General features: G+C 41.1%; 1 protein-coding gene and 1 long non-coding RNA gene across 4 annotated transcripts in view; one reads left to right on the top strand and one right to left on the bottom strand.

Annotated features, from left to right (window-relative positions):
• Cttnbp2 (cortactin binding protein 2) overlaps window positions 1–19967 on the top strand; it is a 147399-nt gene that overhangs the window by 61828 nt on the left and 65604 nt on the right. For 2 of the 3 annotated variants that reach the window (XM_021164810.2, XM_029478376.1), the window contains exons 3-4: window positions 3509–3730; window positions 15121–16747. In XM_021164810.2, coding sequence (XP_021020469.1) covers window positions 3509–3730; window positions 15121–16747 — 1849 coding nt within the window. The remainder of the gene's footprint in view (window positions 1–3508; window positions 3731–15120; window positions 16748–19967) is intronic. The other variant, XM_029478378.1, reaches the window with a different exon arrangement.
• Window positions 15215–19967, bottom strand: part of LOC115031302 — an 11264-nt gene continuing 6511 nt past the window's right edge. The window contains exons 3-4 of the long non-coding RNA XR_003836918.1: window positions 19401–19512; window positions 15215–15300 (exon numbers count right to left, since the gene is read on the bottom strand). This is a non-coding gene — a long non-coding RNA (uncharacterized LOC115031302). The remainder of the gene's footprint in view (window positions 15301–19400; window positions 19513–19967) is intronic.

Raw genomic sequence — 19967 nt, 5'->3', positions numbered from 1 at the left:
GAGGAGAGAGAGAGAGAGAGAGAGAGAGAGAGAGAGAGAGAGAGAGAGAACAGAACTTCAAGAAAACAATTAGTCTGGGCCTGATAGAGCAGGGCTGCAATTCCTGGTACTTGGGAGACTGAGGGTTCCAAGTTCAAAGCCAGCCTGAACAATTTAGTGAGAACTTTTCCTATATATTAGAGATAGGGATCTAGTTCATGGTAGTAGAGCTCTTGCCCAGTATGTGCAAGGCTCTGGGTTCAATCTCCAATAACACATAAAATACTCTAACTTACTGACTCACTGCAGATGCTGTAGACCAGGTTGACATAGAATGGAACCAGCAGCCATTTTTGTGGAAGTGTAGAGTTTGTTAATGAGGGTCATCTGACAGAAGCTATGACTTTTTATTTGGATAAAAATGTGTGAGTATTTCTCAGAGACCAGGTTGGACAATGGGCATGACAGCGTGGAAAGGAACACTGTTCCCTTTGTTCTGTCAGTGTGGAGAGAGCATGGGCCGAAGTCAACAGAGGCTGCTTCTCAAATGCTGCATGATAAAGAGTACAGGAAGAGATGCCTCCCTAGCTCGCAGACTCCACACTTAGGGAGCCCCATACTTAGCTGAATAAATTATGGTCACCTTGAAATTTTGCAGTCTTTTAATAAATGTTCCATTTTGTAATGAGCCTTGGATATTAGGTAATGTGCCTTAAATTATGGCATTCATTGAGCAGTCTGAGGGGAAGGGCCCCAACAGTGAGGAAGGAAGTCATCCTTTAAAATCACCAAGTACTATGTGAAGAATGCTAGACATTCTTCAGAGGGTAAGGAAATAGGGTACCCGTAGCCCCGTCATCTCCCACAGACACCCATGGATAACCATGTCCAGTGTTCCCAACTCAGAGTGGGCAAAAAGGTGAGGAGAGTGCTTGGATAAAAGGAAAGCGACTGTCAGAGTACCTCCTTCTCACATGGTGGCTTTGGCTGGCTGAATGATGTAAAAACAACTAGGGGTGTTTCAGGGGTGTTTGCATCACATGCATAGCAATGGGGGAAGTGAAGTACAAGATGACTTTGGCTTTGAACTTGCATCTCTGAAGGGATGCCTAAGCTCTGTGATTGACGAGAACATTCTCTTTGAAGAACCTAGGAGCATGAAATGCTTTTAACTCCAAAATCTCGCTACTTTTTTAAATGTAAAATTATTTTCTGAAAGCCACAGAAAGGCTGTCTGAGGAAACTGAACTTTTTATGCTTTTTTTTTTTTTTCACTTTCTAATCTAATTTGGTAATAGGGGAAAAAAATAACATGTCACAACACTTATGTCTTTACGGTTTTGGCTTGCTGAAAGTCACCTAAAAATGGAAAATCTTAGTTCTGTGCAGCTATGCTAAAGCATGGAACTATGTTCTTAAGAAAACATTTGACATTCGAGGAAATTGGTCTTGATTTATTGTAACTTGGTATTTTTATCAGTGTGAGTAGATGTGTTTAGTAGCTATTTCAGAATGACCTGGATCAGAGAAAGGAGGTGGTCCACAGTATATTCCTACTGCTACTCTCCATTTCCTGTAAAAAAAAAAAAAAACCAAAAAAACAACAAAAAAAAACTTCATAGACTATTTATAGAAAATTTGCATTTGGTGTTCATTACCTAAGTGTGAAATTAACTTTGTCACTGATGGGCTGACATTTGCAATAAAACAATGTTGCATTCTTTTCTGGGACTCTGTGAACTATATGTTAATGCCCTTCAACAATAAGTATATGGTTTTATTTTCTTAATTTTTCTTTAGGCCTTTATAATTGGACAGATTTTTTTACAAAGTATGAATATATTTTCTTATATAAAGAATTTTACAATTTTTTTCTTTTTTTCCTCCAACATTCCTAATGCCTTTCAGACTAGGAAAAATGCAGCAAACTAATTTATGCCTTTAATTAGGCTTGATTACCATTTGAAATGTACATTCTGTCAAGATAGAGAATTTTTTTTGCTAAATTTTTATTATCAATGTTTCTAATTTTACTTTGCCTAAAAATTGTTTTAATTATAGAAATTTATCAGATACAATATAATTTGGTACATGTAGATAGTTGGCAATGACCATGAATTTAGCTTTATTTAAAAACAATTCTAAGCATTTTACTTATGTATTTGTTTTATCTATCATTAATCTACCTTCTCTCTCTCTCTCTCTCGCTATCTATCTATCTATCTATCTATCTATCTATCTATCTATCTATCTATTTATCTATCATTTATCTAGCTAAAATGTATGGGTGTTCTGTCTGCATATATGCTTGCCTGGTGTTTAGGAAGCCTGAAGAGGGAGGGCACTGGATCCCCAGAAACTTAAGTTCAAGGTGGTTGTGAGATGTCCTGTGGGTACTGGAAATAAAAGTTGAGTCTTCTGGAAGGGACTTCTGGAGTCATCTCTCGAGCTTCCTGGATTTTATGTAAAACTGGAAAAGACTACACTTATAATTCAGGTCCTTGAAGGAAGAAAGTATTATGGGAACATTTTATTTGTATCAATTTTATTCTAAAAGCTTTATTTATATCATTTTAGTGTAAAAAAAATCAAACTCATTATCTCACTGTGTATTTTTCCCCCTCTCCCTCTCTCCCCCTCTCTCCTCATTCACCCTTTCACTATTATGTGAGCATGTGTGTACATGTATATGTGTGTGTATACATGTATATGTGTGTGTGTACATGTATATGTGTGCACATGCATAGACTGGCGGTGACTTTGGATACTTTGTTCTATTGTTCCCTCTCTTATTCCCTTAACTCATAAACTTCTGCCTAAATTTGGAGCTTGCTCTGTGAGTGTGAAAATAAATCCCAGGGATCCAGCGGTCTCTGCCTCACAGTGGTAAGGTTATGATGTGTTCAGCACACCAGCTCATAAGGCTTGAACGCAGGTCCTCCTTGCTTGTATAACAAGCACTGACACCGCAGGTCAATCTCCCTACTACTGAAAACATTATTATCCTGGGAAATGTGCTAGCCTTCACAAAATACCGAGTCACCTTAAAATCAAGAGAGGCAACACTGTGGATCAGTTTCAGCTGCATAAGTCACCAGTATGGTGGTGTGGTAAGTCAAGGCAGGAGTCTGTTATACTGGAGACTTCTTTGCCTTGGAGGTCAGCCAGTGAAGTGAATGGGGGATGAAGACTCTTGCCTTATCCAAATAACCACTCAAGTGTACATTCCCAGTAGTATGATTTCCTTCCACCTTCTGAAGAGTCTATCACCTCCCATTCGCAACCAGGGCCTAGGGCCCAAGCTTTCCACATGTGGGTCTTTGGGGACACTCAAAATCTAAATTACAGCAAGAAGAAGCCAGGCTTGTTGGGACTGGGGCCCCTACTGGGCTTTGACTTACCTCCTGACAACACTGTCCTTTATAGCAGCTTTGAGTATCGCTTGGAAAGGACATCTCAGAACCTGGGAGAAATATCTTCCTGTTATTTTCATTTATTTCTTCAATTCCTTTCTCCAATTTTGTTGTAGGCGCGCAGGAAGGAGGTGTTCGTCCAGGAACGGTATGGGAGGTTTCATCTAAATGACCCCTTCCTGGCACTTCAGAGAGACTATGAAGCAGGTCCTGGTGACAAAGAGAAGCCAGTCTGCACCAATCCACTCTCCATCCTTGAAGCTGTCATGGCCCACTGCAGAAAAATGCAAGAAAGGATGTCCGCACAGCTGGCGGCTGCTGAGAGCAGACAAAAAAAGGTACTGAGACGTCATCTGTTTTTCCCATAATAGCGAGGAACAGCAGAACTGGCTCACATGGTAGGTGATTATTGAATATCACACTTTTAGGAATGATCAGAGTAAATCCTTATAAGTATGTCATGTATCTAGAAATAATGAAATCATAAAAGTATGACAAAGGAATCTTTTCATGGAATGGTTACTACTTTCTTTAAAATACAGGTTTGGTGGGAGTGGGCTTCATTTATCTAGTGCAGTAAAAAGTACTTCACCAGACAGCGCCTTCATGCAGCATCTCCAACGTATTTTCTCTATTTAAAATACTTCTTTGTAAGCACACATGGTGGGTTATGCCTGCCATCCTAGTACTTGGGAAGCTGAGGCAGGAAGATGGAAAGATGAGATGGTCCTGAATAATACGTGAGACTCTGAAATCTAAAACAGAATCAGAATTAAAGACGGCACATCTCTTCATTTAAACCAGGTGCTTCTCCCTCCCCAGTAGCATGCTCCTCCTGTTTACACTTGAGTACATATTTCAAAGAAGCCTAATTTTATGTAACACACACACAGCGTTCAGCCATAAATAAATACAAGTCTCTACTTTGTCTTCATAAGCTGCCAAAACCATTGTTCCCTTTCTTAGTAGTAGACCAGAGAGTCGGTTGCTCTCTATTATAATTGGGATTAAAATGTATACTCTCTCCCTGCCATCATTAAAGCACAAAGCAGTGTTTCAAAGAATTTTCTGCATCCCACATTTAGCACATGGTAGACAATAGTGTGGAAACAGGCTTTACTATAAATATTTATGATACCATCGTTTAAGCTGTGTGTTTTTGCTCTGGTCTTATCTTTCATTACCATATGAGTGGCAGTGTTCTGCTATAGAAGTGGGATAAAAACAGATCTCTTTTATCATATATGTACATGGCGGCAGAAAACCAAAACACCTGGGAAGAAGGTTTAAAGCAGACGGAGCAGGGTACTCAGTCCGTGATGGGAAGCAAACACCCTTTCCCTGGACTCCACAAGCCTCCGACCAATCCTTCAGATAACCACCAAGGTCTCTGGAGGACTTCAAACCTCCCCACAAACCACACAAGCAAAGCCAGGGTACTGCAGCTGATGTCACCGAAACTCATCTATATTTCTTGGAGAGGATACATTTCAATTATGTTCTTAACGTGTCCAATGAGCTGGATCATCACAAATGATTTCTGCTGGATTTCATGCTGCATTATCAAAACTTAAGAAAATATTATGTGATGTGTGCGATTCTCAGAATTTTACTTATAGTCTGAATTTTAGCATTTCACTTTTAAGAGAAAATAAAGGGCCCGTTTGTAGTTGGATCAAAGGTTTTATTATCTAGCTGACTTTTTTCTTCTTCTTCTTCTTCTTCTTCTTCTTTAATCAACGCACATCCTGTTTGTTTCTGAATGACTGGGTCATTTCCAACCTGGCTGGCACTGAAAGGAAATTGTTTCTGTCCTATGGGCCCTGAGAGGCTCATATAAAACAAGCCAGTGGGCCTGCCTCCCCTGTAGAACAGGATACAGGGGTTCTTTTATGGTCAGATTCATTGGCTGAGAAGTCTCAGTGAAGAGCATTTGGGTGGCGATTGCTGCTTTTTTGTGCTTAAAAAAGTAATTTCTTCCAGTAGATTTCTGTGTGTGAAAAAGACTTAAGATTTGCATTATTCCCTGTAGGTGATAAAGAAAATATTAGCTAATAAAACCAGAAACACCAAAGTTATCTTCTCTTTTCTTTTTAAACAAGAAAATTATCTGTCACCTTTGGTGTGGAGAGTAAATATTTTAACCAAGTGCCTTCGTCCCCTTTGTATGCAGCAAATTGTAGTTTGAGAAGTCCTTTATTCTCATTACATCTCCTTCCTTGCTTTGCTGTGAAAAATCTGTGAAGGCAAAGACCTCGGGTTTTGTGATTCAAGTATTTGTTATCTGAGACTAACATCTTTTTGGTAATTCTGAGACATTTGGCGCATGTGCTGCTGTGGCTGGGCCTACAAGAACCAGAAAGAGCTCTGTGCTCATGCATGTGCTGGCTCCTGCTGAGACTACTAATAGGAGGGTTAACTGTTGGGTAATTTGTGTGCCAAAGAAATTTGGGCAGGAGTCAATTTGGCAAATAGGCTGAGCCATTTAAACCACTTTGAGTAAGCTAATGAGTAGCCAGCATGGGGAATCTTGCCTGGGGTAATCTATTCCTGTCCTTTGCCAGGAACACAGGGTGAAATGAAATTTGAGGGTCTGGGTTTTTTTTTTTTTTTTAAATCTTGTTCATCATCTTTTAATAGATCTTTCATTCTAATGTATTTGGACATTTGGGAAGAAAAAAATTATGTAATTTCAAATATCTTATTGATACTTTGAAAGTATGATTTCTATGTTTGAGCCAAACCTTTTGAAAACAGGCCAAAATCCTATCTTGAGAAAATTCAGAGAAGTGGTATTTTTACCAGTTAAAAATTTAGTTCCATATTAGATGCACTTTCTTCTTCGAGGTGGCAGCATTCAGTTAGCACAGCCTTCACTGGGCCTCACAGAGCCAGGTATGTATTGATTTAGGCAGAAAGGGTAATTTCGTTTCTTGACTGGGCTGTCATGGATCAGTGTGATCTGGCTTCCTAGGCAGCGTCATGGGCAAATATTCTCTGCAGAGCCGCTTGGCAGCGACTGGCTCTTGCTGATAAGCTGGACACTACGGATTGCTCCTCTGTCCTGCTGGTGCTGAAGGGCACTGGGTGTTGTTTAACGTTCAACATGTGCCTCCTTAGCCCTGCTGTCTAAAACAGGTACACGTGATTGGCCAAGCTCAGGCCACACATCCCATCCCCAGCCTCATGGAAGATCAGGAGTGTGAGTGATGGGCTTATTCAGACTGTACTGTGGAATCATAAAGCAGAGAATTCTCTATAGGAAGTGATTCCTAATGCTAGACAAAGAAATAACAAGTAATTCCTCCACCCGCAAACCAAATTATTTTGCTTACTCTATGCCCTTTCTTCCTGTTTTGCATAACTGCCCTTTATGCTGTCATTTGTATCCAGTGCTGTTTCATTATAAAATGGCTACCTTATCACACATATAACTGTCTTTTACATTGCTTTCTAGATGTTTATCCATTACTAGCAAGGGGGATGGGCATCCATAACACTTTAGGAAGGTGTTCACCATGCTTTGCACAGGAAGGATCATTGTAGCTCATTCCAGCATCTTTTTGTATAATGTCTTATGGCATTTTAAGATAGACTTTGATGCCCCAGGAACATTGTAAGGCAGCTATGAAGGGGACCCAGGAAACTCAGATCTTTGGGTTTGAGCTGAGATGTTTACCTGCGTTATTTTTGCCTTAGCCATGAGAGCAGCAAAACCAGGACTTGCTTTGCCTCTCTTCATTACAAGGAAGAGATAGAAAGAGGAAAACAGAGACCTTTAAACAAATAGGTACATATTTGTTTTTGAGATAAAAGGTCATGAACAATAGACTACGACAAGGGTCGGGAGATTTAGAAACAGTAAGGCATTGTAGTATGTTGTAGGACTTTGTGTTGATGCAAACACATAGTCTCCATTCTCACTTTGTAAGTGGCCACAATCATTTGTCCCTCTGTTCTCTGCTTTGAATTAGAGATAAGTGAGTTCACACCTACAGTTTCCTGTTCCCTCTGTGAATGCACACACTTGGAGCCTCTTCATTCATGGCTCCAGTCTGGGTGCTATTCTAGGAGGCATGGCCCACCTTCTCACTGTGTGTTAAAGAGCCTGACGATACTATTCTGCAGAGCTCGGCACCCCCACCCGAAAAGATGATACCATTGCACAACAGTGGGACTGAGGGAGCCAGACGCTTGTTTACCTTTTAACTTAGTACATTGTCTCGATATCTGAATCCTTTACAGTTTTTTTTATTAGATCTGCTAATGAAATAAATAGAGTTCAGAAGCTTTGATTTCGTTAGAAGTATCTAGTCTTTGGGCATCACAGGCAGTTAAGGGGCTTTTTTGCTGGTTACACTGAAGTGTGGGGACATCACTAATATTCAGATTCTTCACATTTAAGGGAGTACACATTTGCCACTGGACATATATTAAAATTGGGCCTTTTTTTATTGATGAGATGAAAACTTAATACATGACAGCATCAAGGCATCCATGGAGAGGATAAGAAGAGACCGAGAGGCTTCAGGACTGTGTGATGGACTTAAAAATGCTTCTGAGATACGCCATGCCAAGATAGCATTTATTTAGTATATGCTACGTTCTATAGCACTAGCTCATTTGACCTTCAGTCCATGTATTAGTCAGAATTCTCTAGAGAAGGTGTCTGTGTGTCAGGGTTCTCTAAATGAACAGAATTTAAAATATATTCTATTCTATATACATACATACATACAGTGGGCTCAAGGGCCTGTTGCATTGCTGTCCTGCTGCTGCTGCCTAGAGGCACCAATGATGGAAGAACAATTATAAAATATTGGAAAGTACTTTATAGTAGTGGAGTTTGGAGTATAAATATCAGAGATTAATTGTGTACCTTTTCATTTAAAGATTTCTCAGATTTGATTCTTATATAGAACTTTTTAATATATGTATTCTTTCTATATCATATAATAAATAATACTTATGGTATATGTAGTATATAATTTTATAAGTTCTGTTGCTCTAGAGAACCCTGACTATATGTGTGTATGCATGTATACATACACACACACAGAGATATATGCAAGTATCTCTTTCAGTGGTGTACTCTCAAGCATGACCAGGCTGCACCTGTGTCTTCCAATGGGTTCCCTCCTCTGCTATGCACCAGCCTGCCTCAGGACCTCCACCTGAATTAACCTCTGAAGCCTCTAGGCAACTTTGTAACTGCCATGGAGTCTCTCCCAAGTATTGGATCAAGTAAAAATAAAGCTTTTTGAAACAGTAAAAAACAAACAAATAAACAAACAAAAAACCTACAACAAAAATTCAACCCAACCAAACAACAAAAAACAAAACACTCCAGCAACAACAACAACAAAAACTGGGTCTTCCTACTTCAACGGATTTAATTAAGAAAAAAAATTTCCCTCACAGGTGTACCCAGCTGCTTGGGTATTACTTAATTCCAGATCTAGTTGAGTTAACAGCTGAGCACAGCCATCACAGCATATTATGAAGTCGTGATGCTATTTCTTCACATTAGGCATAAGCAAAGGGAGGTCACTGAGCATCCAAAGAGCTCTGCCTACTGTTGTGGGCACCGGCAGGCAGCCTTTGCTTCCAGATGGCATATTACTTAGCCAACTCTTGGTTGTGTCCTATCTCCCCATTCCAGACACTTAGAGATCTCGCACTTCTGAGACTCATACGCTATCTGTGTTTTGAGCTCTTCTGTGATGCTAGAAAAAGCTAAAGCCCTTCATAACCCAATGTTTTTCTTTGTTTGATTAATTTGATATTTCTTAAGGTTTAAGATTGAACAAAACATAATTTTGTTTTTGTTTGTTTGCTTGTTTGTTTTAATTTTCATGATGGGAATTGAACCCGAGTCCTCAGGTATGAGAGCTAAGCACCAGAACTTGCCTAGTTCAGTGTCCAGTGCTCGTGCCCAGTGCTCGCGAGATGGAGAGCAGCCCCACAGAGGACCTGTACAAAGACCAAGCTCCCAGAGTGCTAGTGGCTGTTTCCTGGTGGGATTTTGTTTTCCTGCCTACATTCTTTGTTCCTCTCAGAAACCCTCAGATCATAATAATTTTTGCAAAGATTTATTATTAATTTTTTGTAGAAGAGCTAGCTGAATGAGCGTTACTTCTCCATTATTGACAGTGACGTATTTTGTGACTGACAAAATGTACCACCACCCTGTCCAATCTACTTATTTAAATATATCTGTATGTTTATTGTAGTCAGTTCTATAACTTGTAGTTTAAGTAAAAAGAAAATTATGCAGATACATACTCCTAAACAACACAACTAGCTATTATATTATGAATTGAAAAAAAAATTAAACCACAAGCACTATGCTTGGGGCTTACTTGTGTGAGTGAATAACTTCACAGTGTTATATTTTAATGTTCTAATTTTATTTTCAATTCTAGTTTACTTTATAGAAATAGAATGAACACAGGATGGCTAAAATAGATGAAGTCTGTTTTATAGACAGAGAAAATCTAAAGACTGAAGGAGAAAGAGAGCAAAAGCAAATTGGGGCATTTCAAGGTTAAATTTCCTTGGAAGGTGAGGACAGGGAGCCAATAACACTCTAAGTTGGCCGCCTCCCCTTCCCTCCCTCCCTCCCTCCCTCATGGGCAATGGTAATTGAACCCAGGGTCTTTTGCATGCTAGGCATGTATTCTGCTACTGAGCCTTTGGTCTGTGTTCTTTTGATTCTGTATTTTTGGGCGGTGAGCTCAGTAGAGTTACTTTCTGTTTGGAGATAAGGAATGGTAGTGTGTCTCCATTTTAGTACAGGAGCCTAAAACTCTGGCCTCCTGTGATTCCTATTTAATATATGCATACTATTGCCCTATCGTGCAAAGAAGGGAAACATACAGAACCAATTTTTCTAGTGATAACTAATCAAGGCCACACAAGTAAGACACTTGGGATCAAACTTGGCACTCTAGCCTCTCCTCTCTGAAACACATGCAAGGCTCGTGGTCTGTACTGATGGGAAGATTTACAGAGCAGATGTTTGATATTTGTGGGGAGAAATGATAAGTAATGGAGCAAGTCCAAGAGGTGACTGGAAAGAACCAAGTTAATTACTGAAGTCTAGTGTTGGGCAGATGGAAACCATTCTCTCTGGGAGTGAATTTTCTTGATAAAGAAATTCTTGATCTGTCAAGAGTCCTTTGAGTAGCCCTCGGTAACATCTCATCAACAGAAGCTAAGATTTGAAATATCTGCTGTAGTGTGTAGTAAAGGAAGCTGAAAACACAGGGAAGAGTGGACCTGGTGGGCTGGGGGCCTGCTGTGTTGCTGTCTGGCTGCTGTTTAGAGGCGCTACTGATGGACGAGCAATTACAAAAGATTTGTGGGTACTTTTATACCTGTGGAGTTTTGGGTATAAAGATCAGAGATGAGTTGTGTGTCTGTTCGCTTAGAGGGTTCTCAGATTTGATTCTGAAGTAGAAGATGAAAGCCATACGAGAAAGAAGGTGTGTTGACCCACAGTGAAGAAACACCATAGACAGGGTGTGCCGTCTATGGAGAAGAGCCAGCTTCAGCCGAACAACCAAGTCCTTAGTGGGCTTCATGGATCCCTCCCTGGTCAGAGAAATCACTTAAGTTACCCTTTAGTTTGCTCTTTGCTAGAAGTAGGGGTAACTTCTTTTTCCCTCTCAGAATTTTTCTAGATGCATGCAATGTGCTTTGATTCTACCCACCGCTCCCTTCCCTCTAGCCCTCCCTGTCCCTTCCACCATGTCTCACTTTTAAAATACTTCAACATTTCCCTTTGACCTTCAGAGATAGATTAGAAAACTCATATTTTAAGAATGGAAACTGACCTAGCTCATTTTTTTTTCTGACATGTTCATAAGAATTTTTCATTGATATTAGTGTGGAGGGTATTGATTCTAGTCAGATTGGTGCTGGGACTGGAACCCTGGCTTTTTGGCCTGTTTAATAAGCAAGTATTCTACTACTGAACCACACCACCAGTCCATACATTGCCTGGTTTTTCTATTTATTTATGTACTTAATTATTTTTTGTGTGGTTTTATTGTTGTTTTGTTTTGTTTTTTGTTTTGTTTGTTTGTTTGTTTGTTTTTTGCTTGATTTTGAAACATAATCTCTTGTAGCCCAGGCTGGCTTCAGATTCTTCTGTGGGTATAGCTGAGGCTCACCTTAAGCTCCCAATCCTCCTGCCTCTCCCTGCCAAGTGTTAAGACTATAACTCAGTGCCTCCCCCCCCCCCAGGCTGCTTTTGTATTTTCCCTTAATATTTCTTTGTGGCTTCTGGTGGCAACCTATTATTTTGTGCATTTCACATGATTTAAATATGCTTTAGCCACTAATGACTCAAATTTTCTGAGTGAATAAATGTACATATCAATAGACTATAAATTATGCCTTAGATTGTACCTACTCTACTTACAGTGCCATCTCCCACAGTTTGCAGGGCACCCGAGAGCATGTTGTTGTTCTTTCTGTTTTCTTCTGTGACGCTTAGGAATGTAAACTTGGGTCTTCACCCAATTCTCTACCACTTGAAATTGTTATTATTGGAGCTGGGGGAGGAAGAAATGATTCCCTTAATAATATTGCTTGATGCAGGATTGCCACAGATCTTCAATTGGTAAAAACACACTATAGCTGTGAATACAAAATGCAGGAAGTTACTTCCTGTGTGTTTTTTTTTTTTTTAGCATCTAGAAAAAATAAAATGTTCTTCATCTCAAAACAGCTAAATACACTTTAACTTCTATAAACCATGAAACCCCTTGTGGACCATTAGAGGAATGTTCTTTAGTTGGACAGGTGAGGTGAGTGTGCCAACCTGATTGATACATTCTGGCTCTAAGACTAAGTATGCCTTAGTCTTTCATAATTTCATGACGCATGCTTCCTGGTAGAAAATAAATAATCTGCAGGATCTAAGAGAATAATGCAACTACCTACCACTCCTGAATATACGATGCCTGAAGGAATCTAATGTGGCTTACAGAAACTGGAATTAGCACAGTACTTGCGTTACCACAGTACTACTCAGAACAACTAAGACGTCCAATTGGCCTAGGTGCCCATTAACAAATGAGCAGATAAAGAAAATGAGGTAGGTGTACTTAGTAGAGTATTGTCTAGCCTTAATAGAATGGAATGATTTTTAATAAAGTTTATTAGACTGGAGATCATGATGTTAAACTAAATAAGCTAGATGCAGAAAGGTAAACCTTACATGTTCTCACTCCCATAGAATCTGGATTTCTAAAAACTACATAAAATTATATGGAAGGCAAGATTTATTCCCGTTTCTCATTTCTGTAACAAAATCCTTGACAAGAAATTTGAGAGAGGAAGGATGTATTTAGGCTCATGGTTTGAGGGGATGCTGGCTGTCATGTCCTGGAAGGCATGGTGACAGAGTGAGACAATTGGTCATACTGTGTTCTGGGTCAGGAGGCTTCTTTCCCTGCTGTGTTAAAGTCCAGGACTTCAGTCCAGGGCATGGTGCTGCCTGCATCCAAGGTGAGCTGCTTTTTCTACAAACACCTTCATAAACATGCCTGGTGGTACATCGCCTAGCTGATTCTAAACAGCCAAGTCAACAACAAAGATTAATCATGAAAAGAACAATTTAGGAGGAGGAAGGAGACCAGTGTCAGGGGAGGTACAAATGTAGATAATGGGAGTTGAATTTGATTTAAATGTATTATTATCTCTGCATATATGGACATACCCTGAAGCTCATTATTTTGTATAATAAATAGCCATAAATTAAAATGCAGTTAGACATGTTGCTTGTGCACCCAGAAGGGTTGTTTGTTTTAGAAAGTTTGTTATTATAGAGCAGCAGTTTTAATATCATTTATCCATTCAACCATTTATTAAACACAACCATGTGCCAGCCTATTTATTATAGGTTTGGGGGGACATAGTAAGTCATTCTCAGTCTTTGCCTTCATGGGGTTACAGTTTTTTTTTTTTTTTTTTTTTTTTTTGGTTTTTTGAGACAGGGTTTCTCTGTATAGCCCTGGCTGTCCTGGAACTTTGTAGACCAGGCTGGCCTGCTCTAACTCAGAAATCCCCCTGCCTCTTCCTCCCGAGTGCTGGGATTAAAGGTGTGTGCCACCACGCCCTGCTATGAGGTTACATTCTTAAGAAGGCAGGGAGATCACTAAATAAACTTATGGAAACACGGGAGAGGAGAGGGCTTTGCTATGGAGGAAAAGGCAGGCACCTTTTGTTCTAGGGATTTATATTGCTGAGATGAAACATCATGACGAAACAGCAACTTGGAAAGGAAAGAGTTTATGTTGCTTACACTTTCATCTAAAGAGGTCAGTGCGGGAATGCAAGGCAGAGATCTGAAGGTAGAGATTGATGCAGCGGCCATGGAGGGTGCTGCTTTCTGATTTGCTCCTCATGTCTTGCTCAGTGCCAAGAGCCCAGGGGTGGCACTGCCCACATTAAGCTGGGTAATCCAACATGAATCATCCTATCAAGAAAATATGCCCCTCAGGCCATAGGCCAGTCTGGTGGGGATACTTTCTCAGTTCTGGTTCCCTCTTCCCAGATGACTCTGGCTTGTGTCAAGTTGACATAAAGATAGCAGCACAGTAGGCCTCACCGTAAAAATGACAAGGGGACAGAAACCAGAAGGAAAAGAGGAGGCACACTTTTCTGCTGCTGGGTGCTTTGGTGAATGTGACAGAATCTTACCTCAGGTTAGGGTTGCCGCTCAGCGATAGGGGACTTTTATCATTCATACAGCCCTGGGTTCAGTGCTCTTCCTTTTATGTGTGGAGACAAAGGCCTTATAAGCTCAGCCTCTGTTGATCCGTTGGGAAAGTATTTTTATTTTTCCTCCAAGTTAGGTTCCATGGCTTCCTGAACAGCCAGTTCCTTTTGGCCAAAGAAAAGCAGGCATTTCGATAAGCAAGCATGCTGGAGGGTTTGCTTGCTTCTGGGAAGCGCATGGGATTCTTTGTGAAGGAGGGCCTCCTTAAGGCATCTGATGAAACTCTAGGCAGCTAGGACCACAAGGTTGAAGACCCTGAGGCAAGAGGTAGGGCCAAGGTCACAGAAGCACCAAGTCGGCCAAGGTAGCTAAATTCAAAAGCAGCATCCAAGTACAGGACAGGGTGAGGCTTTAGGTTGGCTAGCTTTGACTGTAGATCTAATAAAATAATCTGTTAGCTCATTATACTTTCATTCTAAAAATCCCTTTATATGCTATTTCATATGACTTCTAGCCTATCAGAAGATTCTCAAAGAGGTTAAGTAATTTAGCTATTTAATACCATTAGCAACTATGCGGCTTGAGATTTAAAACCTGATTGTGTGTCTCAGAGATCAGCTAATAATTTGCAGCCATTGAACCTTTATTAAATAGCACCAATTCTCTCACTGATCTGTACTCATCAAAACAATTCTTTTTGAACTCTGTGCTGTGACTTGAAACATCCTATTACTGTTCTCCTGCACTGTAGTTAAATTTAATAGATTAAAACAATTCCCTTTTTTTTCTTAATGTGGATATTTTGCAGAAAACCCTTTGTCAATCTTCTCATTTTAATGGGTCTTTAAATATTACTTTTTTTAAAAAAATCATAACAAACTGTGGCACTTTCGTTAACCCAAATCATGCCATTGTTCAGAAATTAATAAAAAGCCCTTCTATGATACAAAGAATATTCTATCTGTTAATTCAGGCTTCCCTTTGAATATCTTCCAGTTGGAGATGGAAAAGCTCCAGCTCCAGGCCCTTGAACAGGAGCACAAGAAGCTGGCTGCCCACCTGGAGGAGGAGAGGGGCAAGAACAAGCACGTGGTCTTGATGCTGGTGAAGGAGTGTAAGCAGCTCTCGGGCAAAGTCGTGGAGGAGGCCCAGAAGCTGGAGGAAGTCATGGTGCAACTGGAGGAGGAAAAGAAAAAGACAAGTGAGTTAGAAGAGCATCTCTCAGCTGAGAAACAGAGAAGCTCTGGAATGGAAGCTCAGCTGGAGAAACAGCTCTCCGAGTTTGACACGGAACGGGAGCAGCTGCGTGCCAAGCTGAGCCGAGAGGAAGCACACACCACCGACCTCAAAGAGGAGATAGACAAGATGAAGAAAATGATGGAGCAAATGAAGAAGGGAAGTGATGGCAAGCCCGGCCTCTCCCTCCCACGGAAGACAAAAGATAAGCGCCTGGCTTCCATATCTGTGGCAACAGAAGGGCCCGTGACAAGGTCCGTTGCTTGCCAGACAGATGTAGTGACAGAAAGCGCTGACCCTGTGAAGAAGTTGCCTTTGACTGTACCCATAAAGCCTTCCACAGGGAGCCCCCTAGTTCCCACAAACACAAAAGGGAATGTGGGCCCCAGTGCCCTGCTGATTAGACCAAGTATTGATAGGCAGTCTTCCCACAGTGACTTGGGTCCCTCTCCACCTACTGCTCTACCTTCAAATGCAAACAGAATTGAGGAGAATGGACCAAGCACAGGCAATGCCCCTGATCTATCAAATAGCACCCCCTCAACTCCTAGTAACACTGCCCCTGCCGCTGCTCAGACACCAGGCACAGCACCCCAGAACCACTCACAAGCTCCTACTGTGCACAGTTTACATTCACCATGTGCCAACACTCATCCAGGCCTCAATCCGCGCATCCAAGCAGCTAGATTTAGATTTCAGGGCAATGCAAATGACCCAGACCAGAATGGAAATAACACTCAAAGCCCTCCCTCAAGAGATGTCTCTCCTACGAGTCGTGACAACCTAGTAGCCAAGCAGCTAGCTCGGAATACTGTGACCCAAGCGCTGTCCAGATTTACCAGCCCTCAAGCGGGTGCTTCTTCAAGGCTTGGAGCATCTCCAGGAGGGGATGCTGGCACCTGCCCTCCAGTTGGTCGAACCGGTTTAAAGACTCCTGGGGCAGCAAGAGTTGACAGAGGAAATCCTCCTCCTATCCCTCCCAAAAAGCCAGGGCTCTCCCAAACTCCTTCTCCGCCACACCCCCAACTGAGGGCCTCCAATGCAGGGGCCAAAGTTGATAACAAAATTGTGGCTTCACCTCCCTCTACTTTGCCACAAGGGACCAAGGTAGTAAATGAGGAGAACGTCCCTAAGTCGTCCTCCCCTCAGCTGCCACCAAAACCGTCCATAGATTTAACTGTGGCACCTGCAGGCTGTCCCGTTTCGGCCCTGGCCACGTCTCAGGTGGGTGCCTGGCCTGCTGGAACCCCTGGACTGAACCAACCCGCATGTTCAGACAGCTCCCTTGTCATTCCCGCCACCGTTGCCTTTTGCTCTTCCATAAACCCTGTTAGTGCCTCATCCCGTAGCCCCGGTGCCTCAGACAGTCTCTTGGTAACAGCATCAGGTAAAGGGATTAAAGTCTTCTACCCTTTTGTGAAGAATGTGCCCTATTCTCTGACCTGTCTTAATTTCGTTTATGTTGTCTTAAAACATTTTTAATACTCTCTTCACCCACTTCCTCATTTCTTTTCTTCTCTCTCCCTCTCTTTCCTTTTTTAAATTTCTTTCTGAAGTTTTCTTTAAGGCTCTGGGGTGATGGTGATTCATCTTGCTCTATGAATTGTGGCTTCATCATTCTAAGTGCTTTTCTTGAAAATAACCTGAAAATAGTGGTTTGAAGTCCATGGAGACCATTAATTTAGAGACTGAAACATTTCCAGGGGAGGAAAGAGTATCCCTTCCTATTAAATATTTATCTCACAAGACCTCACTATTAATGGATCATCCTCAGTGGGCTTTCAGTTTGGTCCTTTTAGGGTGGCTTAAGAAAAATCCTACCAAGTCACTGTTTGTATAACTCTAGATTAGCAGGTTGATGGGGTTTATTCTGTAATTAATAGATTCTGAAGATTCTTTTCAGATTGGTATGAATGTCCCTTTCTCACCCTGAATATTTATAAATCTCAGTTACAAGCTTAGTTTAGTTGGAATGGCATGTACCTCTTTGGAGAAGGTATTGTCTTCCAACACTTGAGCCCAGATGGTTTCTACACCACATGGGATATTAGAGTTCCCATTGCATGAGTGCATTGTGTGGTTGCTCAATCTGGGAGTCCCACAAAGGACTAGATGTTGTCGTGGCTGTATATGGTTATGAAAAAATTGCTTTTTCATTATCATGGCTAAAGTCAATTCATGATTAGGGTCAGAGCTCTGTTGGCACTCTGGGGCAATCTGTGCTGCTCTCATCAGACATTAGGGATTGGCAGATCCTACTGGCTCTAAAGAGCAGAAATTTAAACATGAAAGGGAAATATCAGTAGCGTCACCTTTAAAACTTAAAGCATGGAGCACAGACTGAAGCCAGCCACCAGAGAAGGAGCTAAGTGCTTCAGATTGCCAGACTGCATGCTTCTAATTCCAAGCAGTTCCCATGGAAATTCAGCTTTAGGGGAAGTTGTTTTTATTTTCGAGGGCAAAACTGAGAATCTGAAATAGCATGCACTTTAGAGTTAATAGATCGGTGGTAAAGATGAGGCTCCATTGTATATAACTGTTTTTGATGATCCTTTCCATCATGAGCAAGTATCTTCTTCCTTAGGTCAGAGTTTATAGTGCTCAGAGGGAGGGTGGCTGGAGGGAGGCTCAGAGACCATAACTTATCAAGGCATGGCACTGAACTTTCTGCAGCATGACTAATCCCCACCTGACTGGTAGTCCTGCTTAAAGCACACTTGAGAGCTTGCTTTAGAATTGATCTTACTGGCATTTTGTGATGTTATAGGCATTTGAGGTTCCCTAGATTTCTCTCTAAAATGGTTGTATTAAGTTTGATATGTCTTGGTATTGCTCAGAATTATGTCCGCTTTCCCATTAGTTGAACCTACCCTAAGAAGAGAGACATTTGGTCCCATGCAGAACAAAAGACCCGTAGACTGCTGGAAAGCATTGGCTCCAGAGTCATTTGGAGCCATGACAGTGCTCTGATGGAACAGTATAGACTGTGTGTAGGCAACACTTCCCAGGGCAAATGAATGCTGTCAGCTGGTTTTGTTTTTAAGTACAAAGCCATCTGTTTTTTGATACCTTGAGGCTCTGCCAGCTGCTGCCTCAGTAGGCACTGTGATTCCAAGTCCAGTTGCACACACCCTCTAGTAATCAACAGAGAAACTTTGAAATAAGCATGCGTGACTTCGGAGAAGTTAAGTTTTAAAAGATGACTAACTCCTAATCAGTTAAATATTTGCCCAAACAACTGTTTTGTATTCAGTAGAATTCTGGACTAAAGAAGCCAGGACTCTAAAAAAGAAATAAAAAAAGGAAAAAAAAACAAAAACAAAAACAAAAAACAAAAACCACCTTTACTTATATCTGAGGTGCCAAGAAGTGAATAAGAGATTTTGATGAAACAGTAGCCACTGAAGACATGTAAAGTCAGTCCCTTGTTTTTCAATTTTCTAGTTGTGTTATAGTGTTCCCAGACGTGTAGGATGCCCTTCTGTAGAATAGCAGGCTTCTGTCTGATTGATTATAAAGTGTGCCTCTTCAGGGTAAAGGGTGGCACCGGAGGTCTTAGTCCCTTAGCAGGTGTTTAGTAGGCACCTCCTTATGTGCTCTAAGGGCACAAACGTTAGACTGCAGCAAGCTTGTATAATTACAGAACCCAGTGCAGGTGTAGGCCATCCTAAGCTTCCCAAATTAGATAGTGTTTTACCTGCATTGCATTTAGTTTGCTCCAGTTCTTTTTTTAAAGATTATTTTGGTGGTACTGGGGATCAAATCCAGAGCCTTATTTTTTTTTTCTTTTTTATTGGATATTTTCTTTATTTATACTTCACACATGCTAGGTGAGTGCTCCACTACTGAGCTACACTGCAGTTTTAGCCAAGGCAACTATTTCAGCTAGGAAGCACCAGAGTCCCTATATCCTGCTCCTTAACCTGGCTGTACCTGTGTGAGCTTGTTCCTCTTCAGGCCATAAGCCCATAGGAGGTCATTACCTTTCCACTGGCTCCATTGTAGATGGTAGGAGCAAAGCCAAGGAGGAAAGAGTGTACCTGCCAGATGCCTCCTAGGGATTGGTTCCGTTTCTTTGATCACGTGAGCAAACATTTCGCTGAGTTTCAATCGGCAAAATTAGTTCATTTCTCTCCTTTTGTACTTGAAATCCTGGGGAGAAATTATTTGTAAGATATTAGTTTTGCCATCTACACCTTAAACTCTCGAACCCCAAGTTAAGACTATTTCCCAACTGAAGGATGCTCTGACTTCTCCTCATGGTGGGGACTGTGTACCCCTCCTCGCCCTGGATCTCAACAGTTTTCTCTTGAGATGCCTTGTGTACCTGCCGCCTTCTGTCTATAACAGGGAGGTGAAATCCCAGAGGAAAGCTAGAGTGACAGAAGGGTCTCCTTTTAATGGGTTGCATTGGAAAGTACACTAACTAGAGGCAACTTCATAGCATATCATGAACTTTTAAAATAACATGAAGAAGGTTAAAGCAGGATTCACTCCAGGCAACTGAGTCCCCAAACCCTTATACATTCTTCTTTCTTTCTCTCTTTTCTTTTCTTTTCTTTTCTTTTCTTTTCTTTTCTTTTCTTTTCTTTTCTTTTCTTTTCTCT

The sequence above is a fragment of the Mus caroli genome, chromosome 6 (assembly GCF_900094665.2).
Source record: "Mus caroli chromosome 6, CAROLI_EIJ_v1.1, whole genome shotgun sequence".
Taxonomy (NCBI): domain Eukaryota; kingdom Metazoa; phylum Chordata; class Mammalia; order Rodentia; family Muridae; genus Mus; species Mus caroli.
Note: the sequence above shows the minus strand (reverse complement) of the source record. Positions and strands in the feature narration are given on the sequence as shown.